This window comes from Monodelphis domestica, chromosome 5 (genome assembly GCF_027887165.1).
Source record: "Monodelphis domestica isolate mMonDom1 chromosome 5, mMonDom1.pri, whole genome shotgun sequence".
NCBI classification, from domain to species: Eukaryota; Metazoa; Chordata; class Mammalia; order Didelphimorphia; family Didelphidae; genus Monodelphis; species Monodelphis domestica.
The window spans coordinates 268559316-268579797 of record NC_077231.1 but is presented as its reverse complement, the minus strand read 5'-3'; the positions used below and the strand labels follow the sequence as shown (position 1 = coordinate 268579797).

The 20482-nt window shown below is 36.0% G+C and overlaps 1 protein-coding gene across 1 annotated transcript in view; it reads left to right on the top strand.

Annotated features, from left to right (window-relative positions):
* MRC1 (mannose receptor C-type 1) overlaps positions 1 to 19125 on the top strand; it is a 126701-nt gene extending 107576 nt beyond the window's left edge. The window contains exons 24-30 of the mRNA XM_007504912.2: positions 772 to 1004; positions 9513 to 9678; positions 11540 to 11689; positions 13724 to 13837; positions 16652 to 16819; positions 17678 to 17719; positions 18122 to 19125. Coding sequence (XP_007504974.2) covers positions 772 to 1004; positions 9513 to 9678; positions 11540 to 11689; positions 13724 to 13837; positions 16652 to 16819; positions 17678 to 17719; positions 18122 to 18369 — 1121 coding nt within the window. The 3' untranslated portion in view covers positions 18370 to 19125. The remainder of the gene's footprint in view (positions 1 to 771; positions 1005 to 9512; positions 9679 to 11539; positions 11690 to 13723; positions 13838 to 16651; positions 16820 to 17677; positions 17720 to 18121) is intronic.
* Positions 19126 to 20482: the final 1357 nt, after the last annotated feature.

Sequence of the window (20482 nt, the reverse complement as noted above, 5' to 3'; positions counted from 1 at the left end):
AAGAGTATTTGCAGGAATAAGATCAGAGAATTAGGTAATGTTTGTTAATATGGGTTGAGGTGTCAAGATGATGGAAAACACAAGAGGTCAAAATCAAAGCCATTGGAATGAGCAACAGATGGACACCAGGGATAAGACTGGATAGTTATTGAGTCAAATTTTCCCTATATGCCTTCTGCCAAAGATCAGAACTTATCTACGTATGCAACCCATAGGAAGGCAAACCTGGATGGTTTGGAGGAGTTAATGGGTCAAAGATCATGCTAATTTCCAACACAGGAGTTCAGAGAAGATGGGGAAAGAAAGTCGAAAGGGAGAAGGTTTAAAATAATGACTCTAGTAGATTTCTCCTTTCTAGGGAGATTAGTCCATTCTTTGCCACTGAATATTTCATTTGTGATTCTCAGATTTCTCATAAATTTGCAAAAGTCTATTCATCATTTGGGGGAAATATATTTCTTTATCAGATTAACGTGATCTTAACATAGTTGTTTTTAAAACTAGTTTGGAAATGACTGCCTCTGAAGACTAATAAAGACAGCCAGAGCATCTGCATTTGTTACAGGAAAAGAGTCATAGAATAAATACTGTATACACACGAATGATGTGCAGATGCAAGGAATAGTTATGTGCTTTTCTGTATATGTTAGGATACATCTTCAATTCTAATCATTCTGAGCCAAAACAGAGACACGTATCCAGCAAAGCCTCAGCTCAATCAATTTTTATTCATTGAGAAAATTAAAATGCTATCTTTTTTAAAAATTTCAGACCCTTCTCTGCCTCATTCTTTGCCACCAACCCCATCTGAGGGCTTCATCGAGTATGGTGATAGCAGCTATTCAGTTGTGCCATCAAAAATGAAATGGAAAGATGCAGATGAATATTGCAAGGATAAGTCCTCACAGATTGCCAGCATCTTAGATTCTTATGTCAACTCTTTTTTATGGCTGGAAGTTATTAAGAACAATGAACCTGTCTGGATTGGTCTGAACAGCAACTTGGTAAGATATCAGAAGAATGTAAAGTTTTCCTTCAATGTGTTAAAGAATTCACAAAAATTCCCTTAAGCCTTATCAGAGAATTCCATATATTGTATCCTTTTTGAGAATTTCCCTGTCCATATCCTGATTCTAATTTCTAATCATTTGCCTTTTTTTCAGGTAGCACCATTCCATTTTTTTCTTCTATTTACTGTTTTCTTTCCATTTTTATTTGTAAATACTCTTGGGATGATTTCATTGGGTTTCTTGCTGAGCTCTCTTTAAACTGGTTTTCTTGTCCACTCTTTTTATGATGCAACATGACCTATAATCTTCCATCACTTTCTTTACTGAGATTTATAAAAATGTATATTCCAAACCAGTATTTTTCTTTGCTGCCATATACCTCTATTTTATCAATATTCTCAGTCAAGCATTTTCTGAGTAAGGTAGCTTTTAAGCTTTTATTTTTGTTGTTTCTTCATTAATGTCAAACGATTCATACCAATGAAGTTTATCCATGTAAAATTATCGAAGAATGGCTCCTTTCTTCTTTCCACATACCATTGCTCATCCTCAATAATGATTTTCCATAGATCAGATGGAGTTGTTTTAAATGAACAGCATAGGCAGTTCAGTGGAGAGAGAGCCTTGAGATAGGAAGTCCTGAGTTCAAAAATGGCCTCAAACCTTTTCCAGTCCATGTGACCCTGGACAAGTCACTTAATCCCAATTGCTTAGTCCTTTCTGATCTTCTTCCTTGGAAATAATACTTAGTATTGATTCCAAGACAGAAGGTAAAGATTTATTTTTAAAAAATGAACAGTATATCATTTTTCATTTCTATTGTTCTAGCTTTGTGTTGATTTTGGCCTTTGTTCTAGTGAGTCAATGGTCTGAATGTGCACAGCCATCTGAATCAAGAGTCCTTCCTATATTAAAGATGAGTCTCTTCTATTTCTACTAAAATAGAAACAATTCTTTTATCTTGTGGTATTATTTGAAGCTCTCCATGTCCAATACTGAAAGAATTCCTTTCTTTAAGAAAGGATTCATGGTATGTCAGTTTGAGGCTTTTGTAGGATCTACTAGTCATTGGCCTTTCTCATCCTTTATTCCTGATAATTATTTTCCCATATAAAACTTGTCTTCCTCATCTATTCCACCTTTTCATTAAAGTAACTTTCAAGAGTTGTTTTTTTTCTTCTTTTTTTAAAATATAAAACAATGATTTCATTAGGGTATGGAACTCCTCATATGGATCTCTCTCCTTATGCAAATCAGCACCCTTCTCCTGTAAAGATTAAAATTTAGGGGAGATGGGGAGACTGAGGCAGGTAGAAATTAGTTTCTCTCTGCAAGGAGTATTATATTTTTTTAGAGGTTTATTAAAGTTAAGGATTAAAAGAATATACAAGTAAGAAACATGTGCCTAGGCCAGAGGCCTAGACAAAATAACCTCACATCACGCAAGAGATGCTCCTGCTCTAAAACGCTAGTCCCAAAGACCCCTCAAAAGCCTTTTCCTCAGTTTAAATCCCTTCTCGATCTCGGCCCAGGTGAGATTACAAGGCATTCTGGGGAAGTGGAGCAAAGGCTCATGGGGATTGTAGTCCTGTATTCGAGTCTATTTTTTACATTCCCCCGTATGATCATTTTGGAAAAATTAATTTTTCCCCAAAAGGATCATAAAAACATAATAAACTTAAAAGATTGCAATAGTGTGAGGATAAGAGAAAAAAGAATAAAACTAGTAATTGCTGAACACATTGACAAAAAGCCATTAGGGGGCAGTCCCCTTTGGCATAAAAGTATACATACAAATAAATGTTCAATCAACCACACCCAAAGTTCAATTTTGTGCAACTTGTGGTCTGGAGGCTTCTTCATGGTGGCTTCTCCAACAGTTCAGTTCTGGATTCAGAGAGGTAGCATCTTCTTTACCTAAAATTCTTCTCAAAAGGAATTGAAACTTTGCAATTTAAATAATGATTTTTTTTTTTACATTCCCCCGTGTTGTGGGTGATTGAAAGATTCAGAATCAGTTAGGGATGCATGGCTGAGGTATGAGGTATATGAATCAATTGGCAAGAGATATTAAAAAGACATCAGAAAATCCAAAAGAAAAGAAAAATTTCTGGATGAAAATATAGACTATCAAAGTCTTATGTGTAAAAATTCCAAGTAGAAGAAAAATAAATCTATAACAGGTCCTTCAATCAGGGCCCAATCAAAATGATCTAAGTAATGATGCATTTACCCAGTCAGTGTCAGGACTACAGAAAGGTACCACACATTAAGAGGCAGAAAAGAAAGGGACCAGATTATAGAAGCCAAGTAGGAGCCAAGGTTTTGGGGATACTCATCTTTGAGTATCTTCAGAGTGAGTGTAGATACAAGGAAAGCCTATGTCTTAACACATGTTAAACATAGTAACCTTGAGTCTTCACACTAGGTTCAAGACCTTTGTATTGGCTTAGAAGTGCATCAATCCATCCTAGATTGGCCTTTCTTTGGCCCTATGAAATGGCTCTTGTGTGTATCTCTTGTCCTGGAATCAGACAGAATCATTAAGCAAAGTCCCATAATTTATTTAAATAATTAGTGGCATCATTTTTATAGTCACAAGCTTTTTAGGGCATGCATTAGAAAATGTATCTTAAACTTGTAGCACTGAAAATCAAAAGGTTAAAGAAAATCTTAATACTGGTGACATGTGCTTCAAATATAAAAAGGAGAGAAAAAATAATTAAAAAACTGAAAAAGTATATTGCACATGCAAGAAAAATATAATAATAAAAGAGCTTTAAAAAATTCAAAAATATAGCTTATAATCATTGACACTCTGTGTCAGCTAAGAAAATATAAAATACAAGGCTTTTTCACCAAAAAATGAGATCCATTTCCTCTTTGTATCTGGCCATGATCACTGTGAGTAGAAGGCAAATGAATTGAACAAGGTTAACAATTTTTTCATCTTTAAAAATACAGTAGTACAAATATGTAGAAATCAAAATCCCCAAAATTCTCAATAGCCCAATTAATTACAATAGCAAACACACACACTTTCATATTTCACATAAGTTGCTGTATGACATTTTTAAAACCTATGAATTGATGGACATTTGTCACAATTTTTACAAACGTAGCAATCTTTCAACCTTGGTAATAAACATATTTTTTTTTAAACAAAGTAAAACTCATCTAGGGTTAAGAACATAATCAAGAAATCTAGATATCATTCTGGTGCAAATAAAGTAGTGAGCTGAAGAGTATAAATAAAGGGGTGCTCCTTTTGGAGGCTTTTTAAGGGTACAAATGCCCTGAAATTAACTGCCCAACTTCCATTCACATGTGGGAAGGTTGGGGTTTATAAAATACATTTCACTTCAGCTACTAGAATGGGCCTTACCTCGTGGTAGGGGCAGGCAAAAATAACCAGATTGTTAAAAAAAAATTCCAAAAATCATATTTAAAAATCCCTTAAAATCAAATCATTTGAGGTATTTAGCACATTAAAATTCCAAAGGTTGTTAATACAATTATAACCAGTTCTGAAGTCCATCTATCCTCAGCAAAATAGAAAAAAGCTGTTTTTTCATATATGGGCTTATTCACAATAATATTTGTTCAATAGTTATAGGGGAAAAACAACAGAATTTCAAAACTCAGTACATTCAAAATAAATTCAATCAACCTTCAGTTCAAGCAGAATAATATTGAATCCAGTAATATATGAACTTAAAATCACAAAGTTAAACCTTAAACAAAAAATGCAATAGAATACAGAGATGTTTATAAACCATTGGAGTCTGAAATGTCTTAGAATATAGCCTTTAGTCTCTTCAAAGTTCCTTGGGGTTTTTTTGTTTGTTTGTTTGTTTTTAATTATCCATTTAAATGTCTATTGTCTGAAGGTAGAGTAGTAAAGGCTAGGCTAAGGGGTTCAAGGGATCCGTCCAGGGCCCCATAGCTGGGAAGCATCCGAGGCCAGACTTTAACTAGAGACCTCCCGTCTCTGGGCCTGGCTTCCAGTTCGCTGGGCCACCCATTTTCCTCCCCAAAGTTAAAGTTGAATCTTTGGGCTGAGTCTGCTCCCAGACAGGCAGGCAAAATCAATGAAATTGCCAGAAGAGTCAAAAATCCTTTTAAACAGCCCATTGCTATTAAGTTTCTGTTTGAAAAGTCTGTTTCTGATCTCTAGTCTTTTCTCTCTTTCCCTTCTGATACCCCTGTGGCCAATATCCCCAGCCACGTGGAGGCTTAGCCTAAGGGAAATTACCGGTCTCCTTTCCCTCTGGTCTCTCCCCTCCGCCCACGTGGCCAATACTGTTACCAGCTGGTCACAATGAGTCCTGAGCGATCTACTCCAAGGATCTGGGTGATGAGCCGGCTGGGGTCACGCTCAAGGGTCTGGGGCGCAGAAATAGGCAGGCAGCGGGCCGGTGAGAGGCCAGGAGCAGGAGCTGGAGCGGCTGCGGGGGTGGGCAAGGCCGGGACCAGGTACCAGGTGAGGACGATCAGGGCTGCAGGCTGCAGGCAGGAAGCGGCGGGCCGAGCCAGGTGGGGTGGGCAGCAGGTCCAGAGCCTGTAGCAGCTTTGCGAGGGTAGAAAACCTTGGCCAGAGAGATATGGCTCAAAAAAAATTTCTAGGTACTAGCTATTAAAACTGAATTAAAGATCAGAAAAGAATTCAGAAGATTGAGTTTTTTTTTTCCCATTAGGTCGCCATAACTGTAAAGATTAAAATTTAGGGGAGATGGGGAGACTGAGGCAGGTAGAAATTAGTTTCTCTATGCAAGGAGTATTATATTTTTTAGAGGTTTATTAAAGTTAAGGATTAAAAGAATATACAAGTAAGAAACATGTGCCTAGGCCAGAGGCCTAGACAAAATAACCTCACATCACGCAAGAGACGCTCCTGCTCTAAAACGCTAGTCCCAAAGACCCCTCAAAAGCCTTTTCCTCAGTTTAAATCCCTTCTCGATCTCGGCCCAGGTGAGATTACAAGGCATTCTGGGGAAGTGGAGCAAAGGCTCATGGGGATTGTAGTCCTGTATTCGAGTCTATTTTTTACACTCCACAACATATTTTTTTAGAGTCGCTTGGGATGCTGAGAGATTCAATCATTTGCCCAATGTCACATGGCCATGATGTGTCAGGGGCAGGACTTGAACATGTCTTCCTCATTTTGATGGCAGTTCTTCACACTATCCCATGCTGACTCTCATACTGTATGATGATTTAATTTGGAGAGACATATCAAGTTTTTTAAAATAGAATTTCCCTACCTCTCCTTATTTATATAAAAAGCCTTTTCCCCCAAAGGGCTCCCTTTGCAAAAGCTTATCATGATCCCTGAAATATGGAATCACCAAATTTCACATGGAATAATGTTCCTTACTGTGTTTAGTTGTGAAATAAAATAAAATCTTTCAAATCCTTTATTGTCCTTTCCAAAGAGAAATAATGAGCCAGTCTTCCATTTAGGGGCAACTTTCTTTAGGTGTTTTTTGTAAATGAAAAGGCTATGATTTCTCTGATTTATTTTCTTCAGAAATATATTGTTACTTTGGTTACTAAACAAATGTTTAGGACAGTGCCTAACACATAGGTGGTGCATAATATACACTTCCTGACTTGACAGGGATAATTAATTAATTGGTTGATTGATTAATTTTTAACCCTTACCTTCCATTTTAGAATTGATACTAAGTATTGATTCTAAGGCAGAAGAGTGGTAAGGGCTCAGCAATTGGGGTTAAGTGACTTGCCCAGGGTCACACAGCTAGGAAGCAACCGAGGCCAGACCTGAACTCAGGGCTTCCTATCTCTAGGACTGGCCCTCTAACTACTGAGCCACCTAACTGTCCCTCCAGCTAGAATTTTGTAAGTCATATTGCATAGTAGACAGCTCTTCATAGTATTCCAATGGCCAGAAAAGCTAAGAGAATGCATAATTATATTCTGCCATTTTAGTTAATTAAAAAAACAAATAAACAAACATTTGATTTAGTAGAGGAAAGTGTCACCTTATTGGCTCTCAACAAATTGTCTCCCATTCATGCATTAAAATTAAAGATTTTTTGAAAGGTGGACTATTAATAAACTCTGATTGTAAATATCAGGTGAGGGATAAAGCAAAGAGACACATGGTTGTCAGTAGAAGTTGGCTATTGTCATGATGGAGATCCAAATTCAAGAAGACTCCTCTGTGGATGATGTGGTCTTCCATATGTTTCATTTGTGGATGGATGACCAGTGACTGGCACATGATTGGTGCTACATAAATTTTGGCTGGTAGATTATTGATTGTGTCACGCTTTGCAACATTGCAGAACCTCTTGGAAGAAATCTATAGCCATTTGTAAGAATTCACATAAGAAAAGACAAGTAAAAGCATAGGTGGGGAGCTTATTGATCAGTATACACATCTTGGACAGAAAGAACAAATAGATGAATTAGACCCAGGATAAAACAGGAGGAAGAGTGTAGACTAGATTGCCTATGGAGAGTTGCATAACTTCTTTCATAATGGGAGGCAGTGTGGTATAATGGATAGGGAACTAAGTTTGGAAGCAGGAACTTCTGCTTTCACAACCTCCTTTAGGCACCAGCTGTGTGTCTTTCTGTGTCTCAGTTTCTTCATTTGTAAAATGACAATTTGATTCAATGATCTCTAAGATTTTTTCTAGCTATAAAATCTCTGATCCTATCAAACTTCTATTGGAAAAAGGCTCATTTAAAAAAAACCAAACAAACCAATATTCTACTTATGTTGTTCTATACCTGCACTGCAAAGGAAACTAGTCATAAAAGAACTAAACATGAGTACCAGCTAGAGGTCTGTGGGCAAGGGTGTGGTGGTGTGCAACCTGCAGAATGCAACCTAAAACAAATAGTAACTGGGAAAAACCAAAGTAAAGAAGGATATGTTATGGAAGAAGAAGATGGCCAGTTGTGAGACTGAAAGATGATTGATTACTAGAAAGCCTGTGTAATATCCTGGACATGTCAGAAGAGAGTTAGAAAGATCTATAGTATAGAGAGATCTGCTGTAGTGAACTTAAGGAGAGTTATGGCAAGAGTCCCACAAAATGGACAACAGATAGATAATGCCATCTTTATTATTGCAGTGGACATTCCCTGCCCAGATAGTCTCTCATTTGAGCACTAAATGCAATTATAACTACCTGCAGGAAATTTGGGGGAAAGGGTAGGGCTGGGGGTTAGGTGCACATAGTGTTTTCCATGAGCTCCTTATCAGGCAGTTATGATAGGTTACTAAAGCTATAGAGCTTCCATATGGGTTTGGCATTTCCCTTACAATCCATCTCTCAAGTGGTCCTGAAAGAAGTGAGGAACTGTTATTTGTCAGTGAAGAACAGAGACACTGCCAGATGACAAAAAAGCCTTGAACCAGAGACTTATCTGGTAAATAAGGTCATGACTAAGTCCTCCCACTACTGTCTCTTAAAAGGAACTATGATACTGACTGTAAATCAACTTTACACATCCTTTTTTTTAATTTATAAAAAGTCTATACACATTTTTGGTCATTTATTTTTAAATTAATTTTTAACATTTAACATGGATATATTTCTTTATAAATATCATCATAATTCTTCCATGAGCTTAAAATAGGTTTTTATTTATTCTTAATTATCCATCATAAATATAAGGTGCATTTATTTTGTATAAGATTAATTTGCTTTATCTTACACCATTATTTGCAACCAAAGTAGCATGATTACATTTAATTATTTCTATTGAGTTAATAAGAGATGTCACTGATTGATTTATGTGCTAAGTACCACACAATATTTCCTCAAAGCATGGAATAGCTTTGCTAATGTTGGATATGAGGCTATTAATGAACCCTGCCAGCTACAGATGTCTTTTCAACAGAAAAACACCCAACAGAATTAAAGCATTTTGCCATTTTTAGGGCATTAAATAGGTGGTATTGTTTTTAAAAGCTGATTTGCATGAATTACTAAATAAAAAATAATAAATTGAATATGAAAATTAAAAGATATCCTGAACTGTGATGTATTAGTCCTGGATTAGAAATCAGAATTCCTATCCAGAGGGATTTATGAGAAAGAATGTTATCCACATCCAGACAAAGAACTGTGGGAGTAGAAAGGCAGAAGAAAAACATATGATCTATGATGTGGTTCAATGGGGATATGATTGGGGATCTTGACTTTAAATGATCATTCGATTGCAAATATCAATAATATGGAAATAGGCTTTGAACAATAAAAAAAAGAAATCAGAATTCCTCGGTTCTCCATTCTTTTCTTCTATTTGCTAATTTGTGAGTTTGGAATAGTTATTCATTTCCCTGAGCATCAGTTTCCTCACTATGTTAAATTAGAGCATTGAATTAGATGACCTCTAATGTGCCTTCCAACTCAAATTGTCTATGGTTCTGTGGGGAGAAAAGAATTTTAACTAGATGAATTTTTTAGCTGCTTAATTTGATGTTATATGATGTAATTTAAGTTTGTGTCTTCCTTATAGACTCAGGGTGAATATGCATGGACTGATAGATGGAGAATGAGATATACTAATTGGGCCTCTGGGGAACCCCAGCTGAAATCAGGTTGTGTCTATATGGATCTGGAAGGATTCTGGAAGACAGCACCTTGTAATGAAAGTTACCAATTTCTCTGCAAAAAATCAGATGGTAAGAAGACATTACAAGAATATTTTGGGGATTTGAATTTTTGAAACTAGCTCGTACCTGCCACAAGGATTGTACTGTGCTTCTGGAAACATTAAGTCATAGGTTGTCTCAGGAACTTGTGAGTGGGCAAAAACTTTCTCCTACTCTACCAGAAGATGTTAGATCAATCATTCTTTATCCATTCTTTCTTCCAGCCCCAAACAGTGCAGACATAAGGAGAAATCATTTTTCTATCTTGGTGTAGTGGACAGAGAATTGAACTCAGAGCCAGAAAGACCTAGATTCAAGTCCTGTCTCTGACACCTATTGGTTATGTGATCATGGGCAAGAAACTTAACCTGCCCCAGACAACTTACTTAGAATATGAATTGCAGAGAAGGTCCTATGTTGATCTGCCTTGGTAGTAGTAATTTTCCAACTGGGAGTTCCCTAGACCAGTGAAATAACAGGTTCAGTTGCCATTTCTACTTCTCACATAGACAGTGTTTATTTGTCACTGATTTGCTTCTGAATGTTTATTAGTGAATTTTTCTGACTCTTTCCTAAAATATATCTCCAATTTTTTCAGGGATCTATTGCAATTCTAACAAAAAATAATTAGTAGAACACAACCCATTCATAGATTTCTCAGAATTAGAGAATCTGTACCCAAACTAATTCTTCATCCTTTCCTTGTAACATCAGAGGTGCAATAGGATATATAATAAATGCTAACTTTGCATCAGGTAGGATGAAAGCATTAGATGGCTCCAAGTCCAGTGGCTATATGGTGAGGATATAATTTAAAACAATAGTTTAGAACATACATACTATCTCAAAATTTCATCTAGGAGTATAAGAATTTAAACTCATGTATTGCTATGCATATGTCTGATTATTTAATTTCTGAATTATGAGCAACTATAAAGAACATTGTGGAAATAACACTGGACTGAGAGCACCATGAAAAAAATAATTGGAATGTAGATGTCAGTTTGGAAAAGGCTTTCAAGACTATCTAATAGGAGGCGGCTAAGTGGCTCAATGGATGGAGGACTGGGTCTGGAGATGGGAAGTTTAAAACTGGCCTTTTACTTCCTAGCTGTGTGACCCTGGGCAAGTCATTTAACCCCCATTGCCTAAGCCTTACTACTTTTCAATACATAGTATTGATTCTAAGATGGAAAGTGAGAGTTTTAAAAGAAAAAAAAAACAAATATCTAATGCACTAGTGTTAAACTCAAATATAAAATAGGACCATCAACGTGTACAAAAGAATCCCACATGTTGACTTAGTTTTAAAATGGAACATTTTCTATCTTTTATCTTTAGTTTTATTTATTGTAAAATATTTACCAATTATATTTTAATCTGGTTTGCTTTGTACTTGGGAGTGTTGTGGACCTTGTTTGCCTCATTTTTTATATATGGAAAGTAAGACCTAGAGTAAGAAAGTAACCCTCTCAGGTTCATACAAATAATATTTTTCAAAGTTGGAATTCACTCTAATTCTACATGTAACTGTTTTTGTTAATTCACACCAGAAGCTAAGGTTCTGATCCAAGCTTAGCCATGAACAAGCAGTGTGATCTTGGCCAAGCCACAAATAGAATGTTTGGAGATTGGATTAAAAATCTCTTTCAGCTGGAAGGTTCTAGGCTTCTCTTGATCTAATAACTATAACCTTGTGATGACAAAATCAAAAGAACTGATAAAATAATAAAAATTCAAATAGCGATAAAGATAAAATCAATGAAGAACAATTAGTGGTTTCTTATATAAGTTCAGTGGTAGACTTTCTTTCCTCTTAAATTGATTCTGAAATATCTTTTGTTTCATAAACTTCAGACCTTTTTTGTTTAACTTTCTTCCTAACTCCTAGTAATTCCTCACACGGAACCTCCACAATCACCGGGCAGATGCCCAGATTCAGAACACATCTCTTGGATCCCTTTCCATCGTTATTGCTACTATATTGAATCTTCCTCTTCAAGAAGCTGGGGCCAGTCTTTGCTGGAATGTAACCGAATGGGTATGTATGAGTTTTATTGAGAGCTGGCTCACAGATGGTACATATTGGAGCAGTAGATACTAGCTTCCCTTAAATTCCTCAAATAATGTATGTAAAATATATGATTTTCCACTTTTCTCAATTTGTTTCCTTACAGTTTCTTTGAGTGTAGAATACCATATTATCTCCTCCAAAGTATATTTTGCCCAGTTTTGACCAAACCCCAGAATTGTGAGTAAGATTTGGATTTCCCACTGACACAGAACCATTTTTTTTTAGTACGATCCCACAGTTACAGAGATGTACTCAACAGGTATACCAAAAGTGCTTCAGCCTTTCTCCTTTTTTATCTGTCTCAAATTTCCAAATCAAGGCTACTCACTGGATTACTACACTTCAACCAAATTAAAAGATTATTTTTTTCTTTTCTCACTGGTCATAATGCTTTCAAATCCAGAAGCTCTTATGTCCTTAGATGGTCCTTGCCAGGGATTCCTGTCCTTAGAGTTATTTCACCAGAACCAGAAAATTATTTTAATTATATCTCCATAAATGGAGGTCAGTATTATAGAAAGGTAAATTTAAAGTAGCTGAATTGCTTTGTAAATACTTAAATATATAAAATATTATTTTGACCTCCACTTCAGTTTATCAGGGAAACTCCATCCTCTCTCATTTCAACTTAAATCTCTCTTCTCTCTCTCTCTCTTCCCTCACCCTCTTTTCTCCCCCTTTCTCTCACCCTCTCTTCCTTGCCCCCTCTGCTCTCTCTTTTTTTTCTCTCTCTCCTGCCTTCTCCTCCTCTCCTTCTCACTCTTTCTTGGCACTACCACCAGCACATATCATTCATCAAATTTTAGCTTCCTCATTCTTTATGCAACATAGCCAAATCTCAGGTACTATATTGCAACATTTTATGTTGTTGGGCAGAATGTAAATCTTCATTTTATTACTTATGCTCATACCAACAACTTTCTGTTGCTGTTATTTAAAATCATTGTGATTGATGATAAACCCTAGAAATTAGACATTTTGTAAGATCATAAATGGAGATGTAAGAGGCCTTAGAAGTCATCATGTTTAATACCCTCAATTTACAGATGAGGAAACTGACGTCTAGCAGGTGAAGTGACTATGCCCAAGGTCAACCATCTAGTAGGGTATAAATCTTGGTCTTCTGGCTATAAATCCATTACTTCTTTGACTTTACCACATTGCCACCAAGTATATTTATGCTGGTTTGTTGGTATAGGATCCAGGCAATTTAATAATAATTACAGAGAAATTCATTTCCTCTGTGTCCTTCCCTGACAACACATACTCACACATATACACAGAGAATATATTATACAATAAATGGATGCTGATGTTCAACTTAGAAATGAACCAATACCATTCTGGAGGTCAAAGTTAAAAATCTAAATTAATTTAGAGTTGTTCTCAAATTGAATCTCTGACTTTTTCCTTCACATTTTAATAACTATTTCAATATGATTCATTTCCTTTATAATACTAGGCATTTCATTTTATGCCTTTGGGGAAGGGGTCCAGGCTAACCAATTTCCATTCCCTTCCTGACATTTTTCTGACTTTCTGGATCTTAGTACCATAGTCCCCCTTCTCAGTTTGCTTTTGCATATCGTTTTCTCCTCCTAGGATGATGGGGCAGGGACTATCTTTCTTTTTGCTTATATCTGCAGAGCATAGTATGTATTTAAGAAAAACTTGTTTCCTTGCCTAAAAATATTATGTTAAGAAAGTTTATATAGGCTTCACTGGACTTCCAAAAAGGCCCAAGACACAAAAAATGTAAAGAACCCCTGATTTACAGAAATCTAATGAAAAACCACTGAGTGACCAGGAAAAAGGAGGCACCATATTATTAAATATTATGTCATTTTGAGGAAGAATAAGTTCCTTAGTGAAGAGAAGGTCAAGATCCAGGGTCACTTTTTGTCATCTTGGCTATTAGGCCCCAAGTAACTGGCACAGAGAATGTAATTCCCACAAGTTCAATGCCTCTGAATCATATCTGTTCCTTTGTCCATTTTGTAGGTGCAAGTTTGGTTTCCATTGAGTCAGCTGTGGAATCATCCTTTCTGAAATATAAAGTTGAGCCACTTAAAAGCAAAACCAACTTTTGGATAGGAATGTTTAGAAATGTAGAAGGTAAGTATCACTTTGTCTTTATTGAATAAAAATACTTTTCTTTTCCCTTCATTTCCACTTGTTAAAATTCATCTTTTTTTCCATGCCCTATCTCTGATAACACCTGCCCCAAATATCTTTCCATGGTAGTATCCTGTTGCTCCTCCAACTTTCCTTGAACACTTTGAAGTTCCTTTTTGCCCCTTTCACATCTGACATTTTTATACTCTTTTATAAATATTTGGGTATATTTTATAAATATTGGGTATCTAAATGACTTCTATCACATTCTACTCTCATATTTTCTCATATTTATTGGTGTAGCCACTGTTCTCTTTGTTATCCCCAAGATATGATGGGCTTCTTCAGGGCAAGAATTTTCTCACCTTTCTATATCTAGCTCCAAGCAGTGACTTGGGTGTCAAAAGCACAATGTTTTTTAAACTGAAATTGAACAACTGGAATCTTCTATTTTAAGGGAAAATAAAAATTTCAGTGGTATTGTGATTCACCTATGGTTTTTCCATTGTATTTTCATTATAAAAGATGAAGAGTGGATAAACCTATTATATGGCATATTTTGGACTTTTAAAAATTTATTTTTTTCTGAATTTAAATGCCAAATAAAGTGAATATGCATATGTATATACATATATGAATATAATATGCATTTATCTATACATATTCTATAATTAGGTATCATGCCATATAGATATATTTACAAACATATGTGTGGATATCATACCTAACATTAGGCATCATGTTTATCTATCTAAGCAGAAAAAGGATTATATATAGAACTGGTGATTTTAATAATATGCAGTTTATTTTTTAATTTTAAATAGATAATAAATTCAAAATTTGACGTTCAATTCTGTCCTGCTATGTGATTTTTTCTTTTCCTTTTCTTCTTTTCTGTGAACTTTAACAACATCTCATTTTTTCTCTTCTGTTCATTTTGGACAGTGTTATTTCTAGTCTCCGTCACCCCCATCTCACTTTGCTCCCTATCTGCCTTGGCATTCTGCCCACTGAGCCATCTAACTGCCCCTAGATTCATCTTCCTAATGTGCTTTTGTGATTGTATTGATCAACCATCCCAAGTAGCTTCTCATTTCCTACAATAGTTTAGACTTCTTAGTTTGATGGTCAAAGACCCTAAAAGTCATTCAGACCTCCAACATCCATTCTCTATATTAATCTATTCATAATCCATTCATCTTTGATAATCTCAGTCTGGGTTGGGCTAGCCTTACTGTGAATAAGTGTAGCCTCAGGAAGTCCACTGTGCACTGTCAGTCTCACACCAGGCAATTATTGCGTTATGTCCTATCCAGTCATTCATCTTGGCCATCATTTTACTGTCCTTTTTCATGTGGCGAATAATGCCGACCCTTTCTTAACCTTTGGTACCTCTGTTACTCCAGAAACAATATTCAAAGCAATGCTTCAAACACAATTACTAGTGGAAAGTCACATCAGTTTGCAACTCCATGGCTCCATTCACAATTCTTAATAACTATCTCAACCAAAACATTCTTCTCTGGTCATTATTCAGAATTAATTAATTGTGTCTATGTGCCAGGCACTGTTCTAAGTTCTGATGATACAAGGGAAGGCAAACGATAGTCTTTTCCCCCAAGGAATTCACCATCCAATGGGGAAGAGAATACACACAAAGAGGCAGAAAAGTGTGTATAGTGGAGAAATGTCACTTGGTGTACGGGCACTATAAAGTCATGAAGCCAGGATAAAAAATGATCTGAGGAGGTATGAGTTTCCAAGGTAACTTCATCTTGCAGGATAATGACTAGACTCTGGAGCTGATAAAGTTCAAAAAGGAATCAGGGTGAAAAATGATGAGGAGAATCCCCTGTGTGCCATCCTGAAGGAGAAAAGGATCAAGCAGCAGTTCTCTAATTTTCATCCCCTCACCCTTTCCAATTAGAGAGAAAAAAGAGCCCATGAGACAAGAGGTGCTGAGGGAGGGGTGAGCTTCTGAGTTGAATCCTCTTGAAGAATCAAGATGTAGTCTACCTAGATATAGATATGTAATGTCTCTATGTATTAAAATATTAGCTGCTTAAGGATAGAGGCTCTCATTTTTGGTTTTATATCCTCACCACATAGCACAGTTCCTGGAACATAGTAAATATTTAATTCTTTTCATTCATTTATTCATTCTAAAATATGATTCTACCCACTCTTTCAAGCTTACCAAATACTCCTCCCCTACCTGGGTTTGATTGTTCAGCTAAACTGTACCCCTCATGAATTTCTGGGAATTTTTGCCTCTATACTTTCGCTGTTAAAATTCTGGTGCATAGAATAATCTCCTTAATATTTATGCCTATTAAAATTCTTTCAGTTCTTCTAAGATCTGTTCAAATACTACATCTTCTGTGACGTCTTCCCTGGAAGCTAGAAATCAACTTTCCCTTCTCTGGGCTTAAATTCTTCCTTCATGCAATTATCAAATTCTATTTGTACTGTAGCTGTCCGTGTGGATTCCTTGGCTCCCGTACTGGATTATAAGCATCGTGATGGCAAGGGTTATGCCATATAGGTTTTTATTTTTTTCAGCACCAACTATGGTGCCTTGTGAGTGGAAGGTGCTTTTTAAAACTCTTAAAAAGTTCTTGCTTATTGAATTGTTTTCTGTTCATCTTCAATAATGGGACATGGTAGCCTCATGGGTGAAGAACCTGGTTTGACATTTGTGGAACCTATTATTGTTTTGAAAATGACATGCAGATAAAGTCATTGACTGAAGAGTTGAGGTTTTTCAGAGTGATTAGTGCTAAGTCATTTTGGACCATCCTTTCTGTCAATCAGGGAACTGGCTTTGGATAAACAACGATGCAGTATCTTTTGTCAACTGGAAGGCTGGAGAGCCCTCTGGTGAACGGAATGAGGACTGCGTAGAGCTCTATTCTTCGAGTGGGCTGTGGAACAACCTTTACTGCTCTTCCTACAGAGGATTCATTTGCAAAAGAGAAAAAAGTAAGCATTTTCCCCTGTAGTATTGAAATACTTGCCATACCATTTCCCCAACTCCTTTACTCAGACATAAATGAGGGGCTAGGAGAAGGAAGCAAAAGTAATTGCTCATTGTACAATACAGTTCCAGCCACATTGGAACTGCCTGGGGGCATTAAAAGGGGAGAATGACCTAAGAGTTTAGGGATAATTTGAACCTAGCCATGCTTAAAGATATCTGTCTGTTGCTCTTCTGGGACAAGCAAAGCCCTTTATCTTTGTGCTCACATTATATAATTCAGCTTTATAATTTTATTTTGATGATATATTCTTGTACTGTCAAAGTCACAAATGGTTAGGAGGAACCATTCTGGGGATATTTATAGCCCCAGAAAGTTCACCAATACCCCATATATCTAGGATAATACCTTGGAACATGATGTAGTGGACTGGAGATTAGGAGACCTTCGAGTCCTATCTTTGCCCCTTGCTGGCAACAGTATAACCATGAACAAGTTTTAATCCTCTCCAAGTCTCGGTTTCCTCCTTTATAGAATGGAGATAATAATGCTTCCAATATCTATCACACATGGTTCCTATTCGAAAAGTTCTTTGTAAACTATAAAGTGCCAAATAAATGTGAACTACTATAATTATTATAGAAAAGTTACATCAATAACAGGATGTTATGAGTACAAGTATAAGATGGGCATAGGAATATGTGGGAAAAGGCTGGCTAAGTACAGGCATAACAAATTAGTAGAGCATAGTCTAAATATGGAATTATTAACATTTATTTGAGAAGTAAACAATATAAATTACACATGTGAAATTTAATTACAAAGTCGTGAAAGCTTTAACCAAATGTCTTTTTTTTTTAAGTTATTGATGTTCAAAGTACACAGGCATTGCCAAGAAAAGAAGGTAAGGACGCTCTAGAAATTTCACTGCTAATATGATTAATATATCTGTATTATTTTTATATTTTCATGTTCTAACCTTGTTAGTTTTTAAATTATAATAAAATAGCTAATCAGGGCCCACATAACTAAAATTGTTGATAGATTTAATTAATTTTAAATTCAATTCAACTAAATGAATTAAAATTGTTTATAGATTAAAATCTACCACTGGATGATATTATTAACATTTTGCATGTTGCTCTGTGTTGTGTTTTCTGTTACTTACTTGCCCTTCATTTCTGTTAGACAAACATGGTACGGGAAAATAGTCATGAATTCCAATGCTATGAAAAAAAGAATAACATTGTACTCCTCCCCAAATCAGAATCTTTTTCTCTTATGATGGGTCCTTGCTTCTTTACAGATGTTCCAGAGAAAAGAAATGCCCCCAAGTCTCACAGTTCAGCTGGGATCATTGTAGTAGTGGTGCTCTTAATTCTGACAGGAGCTGCTGGTGCTGCATATTTCTTGTACAAGAAAAGACAAGTTCGACCATCTCAAGGAGGGAACTTTGACAACACCCTCTATTTTAATACGGGGTCCCCTCGGGAGACTAGTGACACAAAGGATCTCGTGGGCAACATTGAACAGAATGAGCATGCTCTCATTTAGTGAAATGACATGAGGACATTTATCTATTATTGTGTTTGATAAATTACCCTTTTGGATAAAACTTTCCCAAACCTTGAGCCAAAGTGATTGTTTCCTTGTGAAATCGTATTATTCAGTTTCGTACTGTCTGTTTCCCAGCCTTTTGCACACTTGTGGAATATTTGTTCCTTTTTAAGGACTGGCAAGGTTTTTTCTCAAGGGAGTAAGTATAAAAGACTTAGAAATTTGGCTTACCACACTAGCCCTGCTCAATTGTCATTCGTTTCTACATAAAATATGACTATAAGAAAGACCATCGAATTCATGTCGATGACCATACACACATACACAAAAAGCCTCACACATCCTATGGAGCTCTTAACAAAAGTACATGCCCAATTTTGCTGAGATGCTGCAAATAATCTTCCAGGAGAAAAGGTTGACTTAGTCATATTTCATGTCAATATTCCACAATCTGAAGACTTGAAGGAACTGCAACTCAGAAAATTTCAGGTGGCATAAAGAATTCTTTTTAGAGCAGTTTTCATTGTTAACAGTCATTTCACTACTATTGTAGAAAGCTGAATTATATTTCCATCCAAGAAAACATGGTTTTACAACCATAGTGGTGCAAATTTTGTAACTTTTGTCCTGAGTAATTTTAAAAACATTTTGCTCAGATGTCAGTGGGTGTGAAACAAACACTTAAAAGTTTGCTTCATCCATTCTCTTTATGTGTTGTGAAATAAAGAGCTCAAATACGGTCTATTTTTGAAACATTTGTGTCAGTTAAGTTCTGTGATTGTGAATTTGTGTGTGTGTGTGTTTAAGCAATTTTGCTTATACAAAGTAACACTACTGATAACAGTAGCTATATTGCCACTGAAATGCATATATCGATCTAGGAATTTATGAAATGAAAGGATTTGGTGTTTATTACTCCAAGCAATCAATATGTCCTTAAAAATTTTCATTTAAAGTGAAAATTTATGTCTTATTTATTTACATTTTGTTCTGTTTTCCTTTGGTCAGAGCATTATAAAAGAGAGGCCAAGCTCATTAGCCAATAAAATATACATTAAGGTCATAGGATCATAGACTTAAGAGTTAGATAAGCCTTTAGTGGCCATCTAGTCCTCATTTAACAAAGGATAGTTGACTCACCTAAAGTCACAATGACTCTAAGGAGCAAAGTTGGACTTCAAACTCAAATCTTCCAACTCAATATCCAGTGATCAGTTTACTTCACCTTGCTGCATTAAAAAGAGTCTTAGAAATCATTTAATAGGACCTCCTCATTTTCCAGTTGAGGAAATGTTAAGTAATAAGGAGGCACTATTAAGTAGCAGCCTGAATCGGATATTAAGATTTTGCTTCTTAAATTCTATTATTGTGAAAAAGGAAGTAGCTAAGGGCCTGTGCTTATATTGACCTATTTTAATTAAAGAATTGACTGAACGATTTTACAGTGGAGTCCATTATGTATTCCAAAGTTGACCAAAGCTTTGGAGCTCTAGCCAGAAATTGAACAAGTAGGTGCCATTGGTTATTTTAGTTCAAATCTAAAAGGAATTTTAGAGATTATCTAATGCAACCCTATAATTTTACAGGAGACTAGATTAAAGTGCAGAAATATGGAGCAACTTGATCCAACATCATTCAGCGTTAGAAATGGCACTAGACCCAAGTGGTCCAATGAACTTCCAACTCTCCCATAGCAGGGGCCTTGTTCTCATCTTACTGGATCGGGCTTATTTTTATTTTTATTAAAAAAAAAAACACATTACCTTTCATCTTAGAATCAACAATGTGTACTAATTCCAAGGCAGAAGAGCAGTAAGGGCTAGGCAATGCGAGTTGTGACTTGTCCATGGTCATCCAGCTAGGAAGTGCTTGAGGCCAGATTTGAATTTAGGATCTCCCATCCCTAGGTCTGGCTGTCAATCCATTGCTCCAACTACCTTCCCCCAGTTAGGCTTATTTTAGATGGTAGGGGAAAGGATATTCATCCTGGAGATTGTAAATACTGGTTTCCAGGTCTCAACTTTAGCCTACTAAAATGTCATATGAAATTCTGAGTTCAGAATTTTAGCTTTACTGTTAATACACTACATAACAATAAGGAAATCATTTG